The following is an 18,611-nucleotide window of genomic DNA, read 5'->3' on the forward strand; positions in this document are numbered from 1 at the left end:
TTTAATAAAATGCTTGAGATTCTATTCTGCCACATTATTTATGCCCCTGAATCCACCTTTCTTCCAAATTAAGTATCTCATTTCCCTGCATTTCATCTTCTAGGGAGAATTGTGAGTTAAAACAGCCAGGATACAAAGTGAAGGATGAAAAATCCCTCCTTTCTTCAGCACTTGGGTGGAGCTCCACTGCCCTATCCTGCATCTGGCTGTAGTCTGTGTGCTTGTTCTTGGCATGGTAGGTTGTCTTTCTCTTCTTTCTTTAGAAAAGATGATTGTGATGGGAGGCAGCAGTGGGGCTGCTCTCCTTATACCAGCATCCCTGAGCACACACAAATTGGGTTCAAACACCTCATGTGGAGAGTTTGCAGAGCTGCACTAATGTCCTGCCTGTGAGATGCTGAGGAGAACGGGAACGAGGATATAAAAAAGATGCACTGACTCTTGTGCCAGTATTCTGGCTGTGAAAGAGTCCTGAAATCCATGGCTGGTATCACATAGCTCATGTGTAGCCATAAATCTACATATATTTCCATATATAAATACATGCACACAAAATATATTCAGTACATTAAACCAAAGTGCCAATCTGATCATGCTAAGTGTAACGAGAGAGACAACCACCCTAAGTCATTTTCTAAAAGCCATTAATTAAAGCTACATTATTTGAATGGTTAACATATTTCCTTGCCTTCTTCTCATACCATTGCAGAGATGTCTTGTGACCTTCTAGGTGTGAGAGCCTCACAGTCAGTATGTTTGGGCTGCCCAGAGCTCCCTTAACTCTTGACTAGCTGGGGAACCAGCTTTGCAGAACAGACTGTAAGCAGCCCCACTGCAGGTGTCAGTTCAATGTGTGTCCACGCTGAGGGCACAACTCATCTGAGATCTCACCTTGCAGTTTATTTTTTTGACCTGTGAGCTGTGGTCTCTTGGATCTAAATTGCTTAATGATACAGAGTCCTTATCAAGCAACACCTGAGAACAAGCTCTTCTAACAGGCAGAAAGAGTAGGGTACATTCAAAAATGACAGGACAAGGGCATGGCCAAGGGCACGATGCAATTGTCTGCACAAGGTGTGGTGCTCCAAGCAGGGAGAAGGGGTTCTGACTGAGCTGGAACCTTTTAAATTTACTTCTATTAATGTAAAAGGGATGTATGTGCATGAGTGTGTCTGGACTTTTCCTGTGTGCACTACCTGAGCATTTACATTTCTATTTTGTGAAGATTTGGGAGCTGAGGGAGCAGGGTAATTTTATGGTGAGTGACTCATTATTTGAGTCGAGATCGGAGTAAAATTCCCTTTTAAAATAAATGGATTTGTATTAATGCAAGAGCAGTAAAAGAGGACAGAACCTCTCAAGCCTTGTCACAGGAGGTCAAATTTTCTTCTGCATATTCTGGAGCACTGTAGATACAAATGGGTGTTTTCCAGGCTTTGATACTAAGGCAGTTTGAAAGGGAAGATTTAATACACCCTTTTTGTCTGTGGCATGGGAAATGAAGCAAACCCAAACACCCCTACCAGATAATGCAGAGGTGGACTTACTCTTGCCAGTCTGGTCTTGGGATTTAGTCAAATGCAAAATGCTGAGTTTGCTCCACTTCAGTCACAAGGAAGCTTATCTTAGCATGTCATCATTATCTGCTCTGTTACCTCATTAAAATGTTATAGTTTTTATTTAAAGAAGAAAACAAGCTGAAAAATTACAAACCCTAACCAGCACCAGCCCTCTCTTTATTCCTCACCTTCTGCAGTAAAGACATAGGAGCAAGATGTGAGGAAAATGCTCCAAAGACCTTTCCCTCTGACTATAAATGCAGCTTATCCAAATTAGCCACTAACAATTTTTTTCTTCTCTGACCTTTCTCCTCCCTGCTGCCTCTCTCTCACCTCTCTCTGATGAGTCCCACCTCTCTCAAGAGTTCATTATTTTCAACAGCCTTTGCTGATGCAAGCCAGTGGAGGTCAGTTAAAGAAAAGCCTGAACATATTCAAGCAGAGAAGACATTTCCCGGAGAGGCATCAGTGAACAGAGCATTTAAATTGGACTGGGACAAGAATTTAACAGAAGATAAGATTTCAGATTATTGCACAGATTTTAAGAAACAGCCACACCTCTTTAATTTGGTAGTCAGTATTACAGCTCTGAGAGATTTTCTTTTGGATCTAGACCTCTGAGAAAAATAAGCTATTGGCAGTGGGGGGAAGCAAGCAGTAATCAGCTCTGGGGGCTGGGAAGCATGGTGCCATTTAGGAGAAGAGAAGGTAGGAAAAGAAGAGTTCTTTTCCACTTTGCAAGTGATTTGTAAAGTGCTCTGTTAATTCAGGCTACAGATTCTCCCTCTGTAATGGAAGTCCTCAGGGGACATTCAGGCTTGTGTTAATTGCCTTGGTCCTTGGCCAAGCTCCTCATGGTTCAGAGACAATACCTTCTTGGCAGTAATTTGTGGGGGCCCAGATCTCCCTATGGACATGACCCATCTGCAACACTTCCAGAGGGCTTCTACACATTAATATTCTTTGAATGGGCTGGAGGTTGAGACCAGTACTCAGAGAAAAAACTTTCCTAATCCACTCAAATGACGCAGGTCCGTGTGCCCAAAGGTGCTTGGTGGGCCTGAGGGACAGGGAGAGAGAGGACAGGGGTGCCTGGGCATCTCAGGTGACAGGCAAACATGCTCCACTCTCCTTCCTTGGGCAGGAGGGACATGAGCTGCTGAGAAACTTAGCCAACAGCATGTGCCTTCATTTTGTTATTTGAATGGTAGCTATTCCTCACCCCAGTTAATGTGGAACTAGATGACTTGGAGACCATGGAAAATGCTAAAAGGGGCAGCTCGCTATAGGTTGCCTGAGTTATTTAATTTTTTTCTTTTTTTTTTTTTTTTTTTAGAAATTGCCTGTCCAGATGATGAATTCAACTAGATATTTATTGCTGATTTTAATAAGGCATCTAGACCTAGCAAGGTAATCTTACTTATTACAGCATGTCATGTTACAACTTATCATCATAACACTGTAACAAAATGTCAGTGCTGATAGAATTTTAAGAACAGCTTTTTTAATGCATGGAGTGGGTTCTTCCCTTGGAATTGGAGTGTTGCCACCAAAAAAACTGGGGACTGTAGAAGTTTCTGTAGTGCAAGGTCAAGAGTCTCATCAGTGGTTTCTACAGAACTCACTTCCCTTCTTATTCCCAGCTACACACGTTTACAAAAGAGGCAACATGGCAGAGTTTCCTCATGTTGAATTTACCCTGCAGGCATGTGTGTGCTTGAAAACTCAGTGCAAACAGAAAGGGCTGCTGGGCAACACACTTGCTGTGCTCAATTAAACTTCAGCTTGATCTGAGGTTTAAAATCCTCTGGTACTAAGACTTCAGTACAAACTGACAGAAGGAGCTTGCCACTGTGCTGTAAAAACGACACATCTGGGACAGGCTCATGAAAGACACAGCTGGGGAATAACAACTATTTTTGCAGGATTCACTCGGTGGTTGGCATTTCTAGTTGTTATCTAAAACACTTGCACACTTTATTAACTTCTTTTCTCTAGTGATTTCTGAGCTTTTATGATGGTATGTTTGGTAGGTGAGAACAAAATCTGTTGTTAGATCATCCCTGCAGTTCTTTCATTAAAATTACACGTCACTTGAATAATTTACAACAGTTTAAAAAGATGATCCAAATCAAACAATGTTAAATCATGTTGTTATTGACCTCAGAAATGTGGGGGAGAAAAATCTTTACTAGTGAGGAAGACAAAAACAAGACTAAAAGGTATATGATCAGGAATATCAAAGAAGCAAGTGCCAGGGCCTCAGACTAATGCTGCTTTCCCCATAGTTCCTACTTAAAAGTGCGAACTAGACAAAGCAAGAAACCTCTCAGAAAATTGCTTAGGTTTTAGGGAACAGACACTGATGTGAAGCAGTGGCAACCTGAGTGCTTTAGCTGACCTGTGGCCTCTGCCTGTGACAGATGATTCCTGTGCTCACACCTTTTCTACAGTGGAGAATGGGAGCTGTGTGTGATGGCAATGGCTCTGTCAGCAACCCTCACTTCTTAGGTGGCACATTGGGTATGCTCTCTATTACAGCTGCTTCTCAAATGGCATCAAGATCTGCACTGGGTTCCTGCATGTGTTTACCCTTCAATGTACAGGGGAATTGAAAGCCTGGTAAGATGTTATTTCCAGCCTTTGCGCAGAGCCTCAATCCCATGAAACATCTGCAATGCAGTTAGGATCTTTTCTTTCAGGCAGTGCAAAGAGGGAATGCAAAATCATCCCTGTCATTGTGGTGAGGAATATGTGTTTTACAAACAATATTATGGCTCTCTAGCTCTTGCAGGCAACAGCAGTATCCCCCCACTGGTGACCAAGAATTCTACCTATTTACATGAACTGAGAATAAGGCATGAGATTTTTAACCGTGGTAGAATGCAATTCAGTTCTCAGAATGTAACCTTTCCTTATTATTAGAGACCTTAGAGACCTTTCTTTGTTATTATTTATACCATGAAAGCTGTGTTCACACAGATAAAAAAAACTAAGCCATCTAAAATTGTACAGAAAGGCAATGGTGCTGCTTCACAAGTATGTGAGTTTTTAGAGGGCTTTCTTTACTTCTGGAGATAGGAAATATGTCAGTGCTGAAAGAAAGTTAATCTGCAATTAGAGGATGGATTGTTCACTGTGTGTGTTTGGGCATCCGTAGACATTTACACCAGCTGCAAACTGAATGCGTACATCTGAAATGACTGTCCTTCAGTTTTAAGAGTAAATGAGTTTTGAATCAAGCTATGCTATTTTGCTTGTCCTTCTCTGCCAATACAAGATTGTTTTCTGCACTATAGGCTTTTTCGCAAATGTTTGTCTCTATTTACTTTAAATGCCTCAACTGACAACCTCCCTTTCCAGAAAATGTTTAGCTTCCAGTTTTATGAGGGTTTTTTTGGTGGAATTTTCAAATCACCATTACTTTAACTTTGCTCTCTGTAATGGCCATAGAAGCCATCACATTTACAAGAAGCACTGGTCCTTGTAAATGCAGATCTTTATCTTTCATTGTTCAAAACTTTTCAGTTATGAAGACTAGATCTTTTTTTTCCTGTTTGAAATGTTACCAGCAGTAGCCTGCAAAGTGGTTTCCTTCACTCTCTGTGGACTTACACCCTGCAATATTGCTGATTTCTTTTAAAGATTTTTTTGTTAGACTTGTTTCACACTCTACTTTTGAACATGGTGCTGAAGAAAAGGGAAAAGGCAAACAACTGTGCAATAGGGAGAAAGTTACAGTAGTGTCATAATAGGATCAAAGCTGCTTCTCACCTTACGTGTTAATCTTCTCTTAATCTCTCGCTTTTCCTCCTGCTCCTCTTGCTCATTCCGGGCTGTAAAAGATTTACAAGAATCTCAGACTGTGGACTCATCAGGCATGCACAGTTTGCAACAAAATAAGCCTTTCCATCAGTATATTAATGTTTCAGGACCTCTCTGATGCACAGTATGTCCCTCTGGGGCTAGTGAACGTCCTCGATCTGTAGCTACTGCGCTTCTTTACACGCTTCATAAAACATCTACAGCTTCCTTCCTTTCCCTGTGTTGGCACCTCTTCAGGTGTGTCACTTTCTGGAAGGGCTGGGCAGCAAGCCAGCTCTTCAAAAAATGTTATCTCCCTGCCCACAGGCCTGGTGCCCTCAGGGGGCTCAGCCACGATAGGATTGGATTCTGCAAGGTCAATGGTTGGAAAAGAAACATGTGCAATTTTTTTCCATCTGCAGAATAACTTATTGCAGCTACATTTTTGAGATAATAGAAAAAACCCCTTTGGAATAGAAGTGCAAGGCAAATTGTGCAACTTGCCATGGCATGAGCAGAGTTAAAGAGAGTGTCCTTCCACTGTGAGTCTTCGAAGTATCACACTGAAGCCTAAAAGCTCATCATAGGTCAATTAGCTTTTATCATTAAGCTAAAAGATCACGTGTTACAAGCTCTTACCAGGGCATGCCTTAACTCTTCTCCCTCAAGAGCTCAATAACATTTGGGTACACTAACTCTTCTTCAACTTAGGAGGAGGCTGTTATGCACTGTCTTTGCACTGACCTTTACCAAAAGTCACTAAAATCCCAGGATTCCAGGTACTCAGCTTCTCGAGCAGTTAGGATCCGCCTCCACTGCTTTGCTGGCACCTGAAAAGCTCTTTACTCCAATCATGCTGGCACATAAGCGCTGAGAGCAAACACAACTCATCAGCTTTTCCAGTAAGTACTCTGTACCCCTGCTGGGATCCAGTTTTTGCTCAGCTAGGACTAGCTCAGGCAGGAATAACTCTCTGCAGGAGCCATTATGGACCTCCAAGGCCAGCTGAGGATAGGTGCCTTGATTTAAATTGTTAAACACTGGACTGCACTAAACTCAAGGGGGAATCCCACATTCCCCCCTGCAGATCCTGCAGATGGAGCTGCTGCAGAGCTGCAGTAACAATCCACCAGCCACAGCTTCCTTCAGCTGTGAAGAGCACAAGCCAACACTCACTAGGAAACTGGGGCTTTCCCCACGCAGAAACGAGACCTAAGGTTTAGAGCCCACAGAATCCTCTGAGCAGGTGAGCAGGGCTAGGCTGGAGACCAAGTGTCTCACTGCTCAGGACAGCAGAGCTGACAGTGCTACCACAGTGCTCACTTCAGCAGCACTGGGAAATCTCCACTGGAGTGGACAAAGGACCTGTCGATGTTATGATGTGTCACACTGCACTTCTGATCTTTAAGTGCCATTTTAACAAAAATACCCTTTTTATTTTCAAAAGGAAGGAAACCAGTTGGGGACTAAAAAGAACACAAGACAGAGGGAGTCACAACTGTCTTTTTAAGCAATCACTGGAGTACCTACACTGATAAATGTAATTTTCCTCTTTCAATGGTCTCTGCCCCTACTGGGCTGGATACTCTTCTAGCAATTGACCCTCTAGCAATTTTTTTATTCCCTTTGTGTTTCAAATTTGGAGGAGTTGGTCCTGCAAATGCCTGCCTTCAGACACAGCACTAAAGAGAATCCCCACAGAGTCAGAGTAGAACTGCAAGCAGCCAAGGAGTTATGTTTAAGACTTAGTAATGGCTACTCATTTTTGTCCTTGGCTTCTGATGTTTTTCTCTTGTCCTCACTCTCAGCCCTGCCACCCACTTTCAGAGACAGCCAGGCAGGCTTAAGACTTCAGGCAGGTAAAAGCTGGAAAATAGGAATACATTCTCCTTCAAAACTAGAAAGTGACTTTGTTTTAGCTATTTCTTTGAAGTTAAGTCATGCCAATCTTGTGAAGCTACAGAACTGATGCTTTATTTTATCTTATGTGTTCAGGAGATTCTCTGTTTCTCTAAACCTCTGTGTCAGGGTGAGCAGTTGGATGTAGGTACAATTTTCACACCTGATTTCTGTGCTGGTGTGAAATGTCCCCCAATACAGTTTGAGGCATTCAGAAACCACCTAACCATCATTATTGTGAGGAATTTATGCAACCCTGAATGTGCCAGGCTGACAACTGGATTGCTTTTATCCACCTGTGAAGTGGCACAGGGGTGGGTCATGACAGGGGATTGAGGCATCTTTCCTTACACAGTTGGACAGCAAGTACAGCTGCAAAGTGTTCTTTAGTCTTCAAACTAACCCTGCAGGCCTGGACTCCTCCTACTATATGCCTTTGACCTAAATATGAGTCAGTGAACAGGGTAGACTTCAGTGAAGGACCCTACAAGAACCAGCTGTCTCTGCTCTGTTTCCTTGCTGTGGCTGCTGTGATTTCACTGCTGCCATCAGCAAGTAGCAGAACTTGGCAATGGATGCTTTGCCCTTGTAAAGATAACTCATAATTACTGCAGTAGAACAGACCTAGGAAGGATTCAATTCATGTATAAAGACTGGCTGTCCAACCACATTTTGCCTCATTTTTTCCCATCAGCACGGGCAGTAATGCAGTTACATGTGTAATGGGAGCATCATGGTACCAGACCCAACATTTTCATCAGGGACATTTCAGCTTTTACTGCAGGGAAAATCCTGTTTAGTCTACTTGAGAGCTTGGTAGGTTTTCTTTTGTGTTTGTGCGTGCTCTGAGCTGGGCTTTTGCAAATTGCTTGACCTGCTTATGCAGAGAATTCATACTCTTTTTATTAGCACTTCCTCTCTTTCCCTACACTCCATTATATTTATTATAATGCTCCTTCTCAGAAGTCTAGAGGAACTACAAGAAATGATGTATAAACCAGAAATATTTATATTTACTTGTTTAAGGGTAGAGGATGTTTATTTTTTCTTTTTAAAAATATGTAATGATTTAAATTTTTTTCTTTCTTGTTGTGGCTCACCAAAAGTTGGAATGCCTTGGAAATACCACATTACTCTTTCCTGTAATTAGGAAACTTTGTTTACCAAGACACACATTTTAGAGCAGATCTGTGCTAAAGCAAGCTACAAAAATTCCACTTAGGAAATACAATATGATTCTGGATTCAGCATAGGATTTCAAACATCCATGTCATTAAAAGCCTTTATTCAATTAAAAAACAAAACTGATGTTACTCAAGGGGTAATTCCTCTGAAATGTGAGACATCTTTAGGGTGCTCTGTGACCTTTAGGAATGTCTGCAAAGCACCCAGCGTTGGAGATACTGCTCTCTGCTGATGCTGGTTTAAAGCAGGTGCACAAGGCCCCACCTCCCCCAGTGCCAGGGCAGCGTTTGCTGGTCATGCACCAGTGCCAGGTGGTGTTCATAGGTCCCAGGATGACAACATGAGCTGCAGAGAATTGGCCTCTGTTCCTCTGTGCCTGAGCCTGGCATCAGTCACGTCGCAGGTCCCCCTTCTCCAGCTGTTCTGCTTTGCCCCGTGAGACAATCACAGCTGGATGTGCCAAATGTTTCCCCAGGTTCTGCCCCTGACTTCCTCCAGCAGCCAGTCACTGGAGTCAGGAGCAGACAGTGGACAGTTATTAAGAGAGGGCTGGTCCCAAACAAATGGCTTTTCCAGCAGCCTCAGGCATGCCCACACCACTCTGCTGCCCGGTCTTTTCTCCTCTTTGCATTGACAGTGGGGTCTCTCTCTCTCTGTCTGCCATGTGTAATACCACCAACAGATGAAAAGACCCTGCTGGACATTAACTATCATTAATCTGCTAAGAATTTGGTTTTGAAGCACTTGAAAAATGAATTCTGCTGATTTTCAGATCATTAATCTTTTCCTACCATGTTTTTATGATTCTATACATTGCAGTTATTCAAACAAGAGAAGGTGAATTATGGACCTACCTAAGGGGACATTATGTATAAGGCACCATTTCAGAATACTTTTTTCTGTAGTAATTTCCAAAAATTTTCCTGGAAATATGCATTTACTAACTTAAAAGGGAAAGAAATTTTTTTTTCTGTTTCCAAATAACAATGACAATAGATAAACAGCTTTTTTGTTTTTAATATTCAAAACACTTCCATGTGACTAAAGAAACTGTCATTTTCTTCCTGTTCATTTATGAGGTTATGAAAGTTGTACCCAGTCCAGCTTCCCTTGAAGTCAGTGGCAATGTGTTTACTAACTTAACTTGGTTCAGGATTTCTAAATGGTGTTTTGTGCCTTTAAAATATCACATGCTGAGGATCTACAAGCAAATTTTTGTCTGATTAAAAGGGAGAATTTCAGGGGAACATTTCAGGGAAATAACCCTGAGTCACACCGGATTTTTTAAAAAAATTGAATAAAGGCTCCAGCTAGCATAGATTGCTGTGAAGATTTTTAGGAAAGCTAATCAAGCTATCCTCTAATGTCTTTACTAACTTACAATAGGATGTTAATCTATATAAATGCTGCATAAAGGAGGCTTTTCAGGATGACTGACCCCCTGTTTGGAATGTCATTCAACATCTGGGGTTTTTTCTCCATAGGTTGTTTATTCCTGTAAATTTACTGACTCTGATTTTAAAAAACTCTTTCTGCAGAGTTAGATATTGTTACAGACTTTCATGATTATTTGCACTTATGATGCCCTTTATTATTTTTTTGATTATTATCAGTGATGCTTACAGGGAATAGTTGAGGTTTATAAAAAATACCAAATGTACATGAAATCTAACCCAAATTATCTGGCTTCAGGTTAAATGTCAGCAGAATCAGGACTTACGTTTCAGTATGTTCCTCTGCTCCAATTCTTCAGCAGTCGGCCTCTGGCTCAGTCGTCTGCGAAAAAAGTCCAAGATCAGTTTTTGGACCATATCATATTCTCCTCAGTTCTCTGCCTTGAAGAGTTACTTTGGGGTGTGAAAGGCAGAACAGAAAGCACTGACACTGCTCCATTATGTACTTGGTATGCCTGGACCATGCGTGACACACACCATGCTTCGCTTTCGCAGTTTCCTCTGTTTCAAACCCACGAAAGACAAAATATGTTATGTCATCTTAGGCATGACTCTCCCACCCCTACCCCAGGCAGAGCTGCTGAAAGCTAAGCCACACAGATGTCTCCACTTAATTTCCTTCCCTCCATGCCTGCTTCCTGACTTGCACAAGTATTGCTAGCTCGGATCCAGCTAACCCTCTCGCTGCCCTCTCGCCAGCCTCCTGACTGCGCCCCGCTTGTTCACACAGCTTGAACACACAGACACAGACAAAACAAGGGACTGTTTGGCAGCACTAAGGGCAGAACAATAGCAGCCCTCCTCCTCATCACACTCACTTCCCTCCTCCTCCTCTTGTGGCTTTTATTAAATCCTACATTGAAGGATCAGTGTGACTTGCTAGTCAACCTGTATGTAATAGGGTCAACAAACCCCACAATCTTATTATAAATGGGGGCTCTGTACACAGGAATGACCTGAATATTCAGAATACAGAGCAAGCACAAAAGGGTCTTTGCAAAACAAAGTAAACCATAGAGATGACATCAGAAGTCAGCACTGTTGGGCATCCTCGTCCTCTTATCCGAGTCAATGGGAGTTTTGTCGATGATACCAAAGACACAAGAGCTTTCTCCTCCTTCAGACTTGGTCACTCAGAGACATTTCCAACTTGAGGGCTCCAGTCTCTGTCAACAGGACCAGTTTCCCTGTGAGTTACTGGGCACTGATAGGATATGATAAGAATGCTGCATGGCTTTGTCTTCTACAATGAATGTTCCCCTGACCTTGGCACAGCCGCTCCCTGAAACAGAGCTGGCTCTGCAAGGCTGGATGAGACATGTCTGACAATGGCTCCTCACCACACAGGGACCAAACTGCTGGTGAACACACACACCCCAAGCCTTCTCCAGAGACAGGAGCTCGTGTAGATGCCAGTTCAAGACCCCTGCTCCTCACATTGTGTGCAGAGCACAGAGATGAATGATGCACAAGCACTGGGTAGGAGCCCACCTCCTACACCAGCTATTTGAAGGCAGAAACTTTACAGGCACCTGATCTTACAGTCTGAAGATTTCCATCAGTAGAGGTGATACAAGCCACACAAAGAGCAAAACACAGCCCTACTTCAGTGTAGAATTTGGAGTCAGGAGCTTTGTCCCTTTCTCACGGCAGATCGAACATTTATCTCATTAGAAAACTGTTAAAAGGCACAGAAACTGATCCTTAACTCTGAAGTAAAGAATGCATGCAAAGTACTTTGAAGACAGAAAGTGCTATTCAAGTGCTTGCTATTACCATCTTTAAGATTAGCTGTTGCTAACAGGAGACTTTGCCTTAAGACTGTGAAGCAATTAAAACTACTTCATTTCTAGCATCACATGAGAACCAAAAAGAAAAAGTTGCCACTTTTTAGCCCACCACATGTGCCTGTAGGAACTGTACTATAAATGATGCTTTTCAAGGGGAATGCATCAGAGGGATGTTCAGGATGAACTCCAGCCATCCAGCATGTGGATGGTTTCTACAGAAACAAACATCATAGTAAAAGGAGAAAGAAAAAAACCCCTCCCAAAAGTCTTCCCATTTCCAAGAAAACAGGAGGACTCAGATAAAGGCTCTGTCACAAACAGTTCACACTAGGACATTTCTAACAGAAGGCAGAAATTTTATCTACCTACATAAGTGATTTGCAACAAGGATCACATCTTCCATGTGTTTAGTGAGGTACCTGCCATTAAGTAGATGCATTTAAACTAAGCTTTCACTGCATGTTACACTGCATGTAATGGATTCCACACAAGAGGACAGAGATTTCCTCCAAGTATGCCCTTCTTATTATATGTACCCTCTATTCCTGTGCTGCTCAGTACCTTTAGACCGTGGGACTCTTCCCCACACTCTCTGGTAGAGCCCCTAGTGAAAACCAGCCAATGATACCTATGTTCCCCATCAAGAATCAAACTACTTTGTAGATCCCATTATCCACCCTTTTCAGTCTGCAGAGTGCTCCTGCCTAAATGGTGGCTGCCACTTTTAGGTGATGCACAGCAGAAAAAGCCATGCCACGTTGGATAGATTCATTCATGGATCATCAATCACTTCTGGAGTTTTATAATCCCAAGAATTTTAATAATGTGATTTAGGCAGTAGGAAAACCTAAGGTATTCTTGTAGTGGAATAAAATCTTAATTAGTCCTTACAGTGCAAGTAGTAAAGCAGCACTGGAGGATAAAGAAGGTACGAATAGAAGCCATGGAGGTTCTTGGCCTCCAGTACCAGTATCTGCTTTCATCTCCATGAACTGCTATTACATTCCCATTTCCATCCTCCTTCAGGACTGACTCAGCCTGCTCCTGCTCCTTTATTGTAAGTCCCTCCTTGATGAGCTCCTCCAATAAACCCAGCCCTTTCCACAGCCCTTCCCTTCCAAGCTCTCCCACTTAACCCTTTTCATGGTCTCTTGCTCATTTAATTTAATTCTATCTCATGCTGTTACAGTGACTTCTGCCCCCAAACTATTGGGGCTTTACAAACTCCTCCAACAGCTCCTGAGAACAGCACAAATTCAGCTCTTGTTTCTTGCTGCCTAATTTCTAGGCTTGCCAGATGTTGAACAGCTGTTAACACCTCTGTGAATCTTTGAAGATCTTGATACTAGTTACAGATAATGTAAATCAAGAAACACAAGCAGCTCTTGCTTTATTACTATGGCTGCAAAGAAACGTTTTTTCTTTCACACTTAATTTCAGTGCACCGTCTCCAGCATAGAGCTCTGACCTTGGCAAACATCAGTGATGACAACTCCCCTCTTCTGCCTTCCTTCCTGTCCTGCCCAGAATAAAAAGTTGCTAATGAAGCCCACCTAGCTTGCAGAGGTTGATTTCAGTAGTTTGATTGCTGGCTTGCTGCTGTGCCTTATTTCATTTAACATCACAGGGGCTGCATGAGGCAGTCAGGAGGCCACAGGTCAGGAAAAAGGTGTCTCATTAGCAGCACATTCAGAATAAATGGGAGAAAATGGAGGTGGGGAAGGAACTTGGTGCCACAGCAAAGAATGGATCTGCTTGTGCAAGCTGTGAGGATGGAGTGAGATGTGTGATGCTGCTGTTCATCAGAAAGGTAACTCTGGCTGTCTCATCAAGCTAAGTGAGTGCAGGTGTCTAACCAAGGAACAGGGGAGACAGACCTTAAGTAACCACCTCTAACTGCACTTTCTGTATTTAAAATGTTCGTGTGTGAACATGCCTGACTTTCACTGTGCTGTCTATACAGTTTTGTAATATGCTTCAGGCATTTAAGAGGACAGGAAATTTTTTTTGTAATTTGTGCTTTATAATGTATTGCTTGGTTTATACTTCATATATTTTGGCAATATTGATTACAACAGTTCTGTAAATACACTGTGACAAAGGTTTTACTACAAAGGAAGCCTTCCTAAGATTTATGGTGACATAAGGAAAGCCTTGCTAGGATTACACTGAAAAAATCATATCCAAATGAGATTGTCAGTAAAAACCACAAGTTTGCTCATATTTACAAAGATAAACTTGACAGCAAACCAATTTTCTGAATTAATTCTCTGCATGATTAAATGCATAACACTCCTTTGCTAGACAATCAGAGCTGAGGAGTTCTTCATAAGGACAGTGTATAGTGAAGCTTATTTTGTTGGGTATTTTTAGTTTTTGTTTGCTTGTTCTTTTGAATTTGCTCTGGGCTGGGCTAGTCACAATATGGCAGGTAAGTAGGAGTTTGGGGCCAGAAGGGACAATCATGCAAAATCAATTGCTGTAGATCTAAAATATTGGCTGGTGCTGGTGTAATCTCCTCAGGGAGCAACAGGAAAGAAAGGCAGCATTTTCACTGATGGATGCTACTGTTTAGAGCCTCCCCAACAAACTGAGAACGGAGAATGAAAAGTTTCTGCTCTATGTGTCAGTGTTCTGCAGGAGCAATAAAAGGAAAAACATCTCCTTGGGCACAACAAAACACTTAAATGAAGTACACAGTGATGCTTAACCTGCTCTGCAGTGTGGCCACACCCCGAGGGCTCTCAGGACAGCAGCCAACCCAATGTGGGGCCTCAGCTCAGATCTCTGCAGCCCTTTTGTCTGGCAGCACCTTTGAAGCAAGATGCTCCTGGCTGCCTTGGCTGTCCCCTACGAGGAGTCATGGGTTTCTCTCCTTGATCTCTTGTTCTACTGTGGATGAGCCCCAAGAGAAAGCAGGCTCGTGTCATCCAGCTTGTTGTTATGTGAACAGGATGATGTGGGATGTGTTTTCTGTGTACCAGGAATTCATCTTTGCCTCTGACCAGAGGACAGGAAAATTTAAAAGCCTAGTGTGGGGTCATATAATACAGGGCTTGCCAGAAAATGATTCCCCACACATTTGCCAGGCTTATTAACTGTGAGTGTTTGCAGACACAAAAGGCAGGACTTAGCAGCTCTCCAGTGCTTCAGTGGTGACATCTGGTGTGTGGGACCCACAAACAGAACTGGTGGACACCACAGGGCACGCAGCAGTATGGTGAGATGTCCAGAATATCCCCAAGGCATCTCTGAGCCAAGTCCTGCTCACACAGCTGTTCCTCATGACTTAAGCCACCCCGATGTAAAATAACTTCTGAGCACAGTGGGGCATAACCTTCTGAAGCAACTCCTGAATTTATTTTGTATGTGCAAATATCTTTAATCGGCTGCAACTGGGCTCATACTACCCCAGTCATCGCTCTAACAGAGCAGTAAATCTGAGCTGGGCACATGAGAAGCCAGCTGCTACCAAGAAGTACTTGTCACATTGCTCTTTAGCTGACATAAACAAGCATGACTGAAACCAGTGGAACTGCACTGATTTACATCAGCAAAATAATTCCACATGAGGAAAATCCAATGGGAGTAAAGAGTCTAAGTTTACCTTGCCTTTCCCAATAATAATAATAATGCTGATGCAGAATTGATGAATGCAAAGCAGAATTGAAGTAAAGGCTGTCAGGGGCTCTTTGCACTCCCATGCCATGTGCAGAAAATTCAGAACAGAAAAAAAAAAAAGAGAAGAAAATCTTGTATTTGCTTTCACCAGTTAACTATTAGCAGAGGGCAGGAATGAACTACCTCCTTTCCTTACATCACTGCACAATGAGCAAAAAATTATTGTAAGCCTGGAGGTTCACTTTCTCTGAAATGTCAGCCCAGATTTTGCCAGCCATCCTGTAGAGTCTACAGAGGACTATCATTCTCCTAAACAGGATTTATAAAATGGGATTAAATACAGCTTTATCAATGAGTGAATATACTGAAGGCATATTAAATAGAAAGTCCCTACCCAAAGAAGCAAGTGTAACAGTTTTATATCGATAAAATTCTTGTACTAGACTCCATTAAGATGTTTGCTAATCTGTAGGATTGTCACTTTCTTTAAGCTCTCTCACAGGTAAGCATAACAAGTCTCCTGGTATCAGTCATGATAATACACTTTATAACTCCTTTTCCTGAGAAATTAGGGCAATAAAACCATAAGGAGTGTTTGCCACGATTCAGTTACCATGTAATGACTGCTCTCCACTTCCCTGTTGATCTAAAATATTCAGCCTCTGGGAGATGGTGATGCTTCTGCAGCTATAAAGAAGCCTGTGGCAATGACTGAAGCAGACCAGCGTGGGCAGAGATGCCTGTTCATCCCTAGGAAAATGGGTGAAGCACTGTGACAGTTTAGCAGAGAACTAGGTAGGCAATTTTGGTAGGAGGTGTTTGCTTTTGGTGAAAGTCTGAAAACACTGCTTAGTATCAATTATATAAGACAAACCTTCTGATGGTGCCTTACTGGCAAGGTATTACTTCTGCTTAGTATCCCAGTGTGTTCCCTGGGCTTTTGATTGTGTTCCCTTGACATTTGATCCAGGATAGCTACAACAGTCCCATAACCCTGGAGAGAGAGGCAATGCTTTTGCTCAGCATTAGTGCACTGCAAGAAATACAGAACAGTCTGGAATGTGAGCCAGGCAAATTATATTTCCCGTAACACATCTGCAGTTGTGTTTCCAGCTGGGCTCTACAGGAAAATCAGATTTACAACTGAAATTATTCAGACTTTAATTCAGGCTCTAAGCAGTCATTTACTACCCCCCAAAATTATCCTTATCTCAGACTTGATTTTGTGTTGAGAAACAGCTTCAATATAGACTTTAAAGCTCCGATTAGTCTAGATTGCAGTGAGGATTTTTGAGAAAACTAATCAGCAATTTTTCTGCTTGCTCAAGCATCTGTGTATAGTGAAAAATATAACCAAGCTGGTTCTTTGTTTAAAACTCTTACAACTGACCAATTTGTTTTTCCATTCTTTAGATCATGTGAATCTATTCTTGAGTCATGGCTCAAATGATGCCATTTTTTCTGCTTCAGCTCATTGAGGGATTGAATTATTATGATTTGGACTTATTCTTTGGAAAGTTACAAGCTTCCTGAGAAAGAACTGTCTGCCCAGAGTAGGTCTCCTGGGAAAAGAGAATAATATTCAAAATGTAGATTTTGGCAATTCATTATGTTTTCATAAAGTTAAAATCTTGTTCATCATATATAGAACAAATTTATTTAAAATATCCAAATAAAGCAGATTTATTTTGGGCCATGAATTCTGTATTTTGTTAAAAGAAATAAAGCAATAACTAGACAGCCCTATAACTCTGACTAGAAACAGTGTGAATAATGACATACCCAGGTCATTAGTCTTCCATTAGACTACTGCCACAATGCAGACACCTGCATTTTCCCAAGGAATTACTTCATTTCTTTTCTAAAGATAATGTCAAGCAGTGATAGACACACAAGTCCAGATTTTTGCCCCATGTTCAATAATACTAACTGGGAAATGCCTACAGGTTTGTGGAACATTGCATGATCACACACCTCACATCTCAAGCTCTAAAATGAAGCCCCCTCCTTTCATTACTATGCTGTTCTATTAATGTCAAAGCTCTCAGCCAAATGCTGGCTTTTCACATAAAATACCATCATGTAAGTTTAAATGATTAAAAAAAACCCAAAAACCATGGTTGAATTAAGGTAGTTATATCACATAAGCTTTGCAGCATTACTTCTCAAATCTCTTATCCCTAGTCCCAAGAACAAAATATCCAACAACTGCAGTGGGAAACAAAGAACAATCTTTTTAGAAGAGGGAATTTACTATGTAGCTAATTCAAGAAAGTATTTCTGGAACAATAATAATGGGATATTTTTGAGTACTAGAAATCCAGAGTGAAAAACGTACTAAATGCTGGTTGAAAATCTAAAGCATGCCAGAAAAAACAGATGGATGTTAGGACCCATTGTAATAGAGAAAAAATTGTTCTAAAATGTTAGCAATTGTCCTTCTGTTGTCTATACAGCATTGTGAGAAGGCACTTGCTTCACCAAATGTGATAATATTGAATTAAAAGCTGATTTTACAAAGCTACAGAGATTGTAATTCACAGTTCAAGGTCAATCTGTGAAGGACTTGAGTAAAATGGCATCAAAAAGAATCAATCTGAGCTGAACAGACATGGTTGCTGTCTATAGGCATTATTGAATGGTTTGTATTAAAATCTCTCTATAGTAATACTATTTTGTCTCTGTGAACAAGCATACTTATAGGAATGAATAAAATCACACTCATAAAAGCAGAGTCATCTCCAACTAGGAGCCAGAAGAGCAGAATCCCCTTCTCAGTTGGAATTCTCCCTACCCTGGCTCCTGATGCTCAGGGAAGCTTGGATGTAGGAACATATTTGATATAGGAATAAAGCAGTTATTCCTCTGTGAATGTGGCATGGTCTTGGGATGGAGACAAAAAGGAATGCTTTAGGTGGCAAGAAGTTCTGTGGGACCAGGGAAGAAAACAGGGAGGGAAGTTGAAGGGTGACAATGAAAGTAAAGCCCCATTCTCAAAAGCTCTTCATCTTCTAAAGCCCCAGTGATTTTTCCCACTGCAACACTCTGTTCTAAGGATGCTCTCCTGACAAATCTGCTGCCACAAAATTAAATGCAACCTATCCTGAGAAGGAGTTGCTGTCTCTGAGGAAGGGTTGGGAGCTGAAACACATCATGGAGGAACTGTCATCCCCATATTTAATCAGCTTGAAGATCAGACCCCGTGTGGACCAGAGTGACTGTATGGTGTTTATCTATGGACCACAGTGACATGACCTGTGCATTAGCAGGCATGATACACATCTAGCATTGCCAATATG

The 18,611-nt window shown here is 41.8% G+C and overlaps 1 protein-coding gene across 6 annotated transcripts in view; it reads right to left on the reverse strand.

The window, feature by feature from the left end:
• The window catches only part of PHACTR1 (phosphatase and actin regulator 1), a 294,356-nt gene that overhangs the window by 6,804 nt on the left and 268,941 nt on the right, over positions 1–18,611 (reverse strand). For all 6 annotated transcript variants that reach the window (XM_079299943.1, XM_079299944.1, XM_079299945.1 and 3 more), the window contains 2 exons: positions 10,168–10,223; positions 5,334–5,395 (listed from right to left, as the gene is read on the reverse strand). In XM_079299943.1, the coding sequence (XP_079156069.1) occupies positions 5,334–5,395; positions 10,168–10,223 (118 nt within the window). The remainder of the gene's footprint in view (positions 1–5,333; positions 5,396–10,167; positions 10,224–18,611) is intronic.

This window comes from Erithacus rubecula (assembly GCF_903797595.1).
Source record: "Erithacus rubecula genome assembly, chromosome: 3".
In the NCBI taxonomy this organism is placed as follows: Eukaryota; Metazoa; Chordata; class Aves; order Passeriformes; family Muscicapidae; genus Erithacus; species Erithacus rubecula.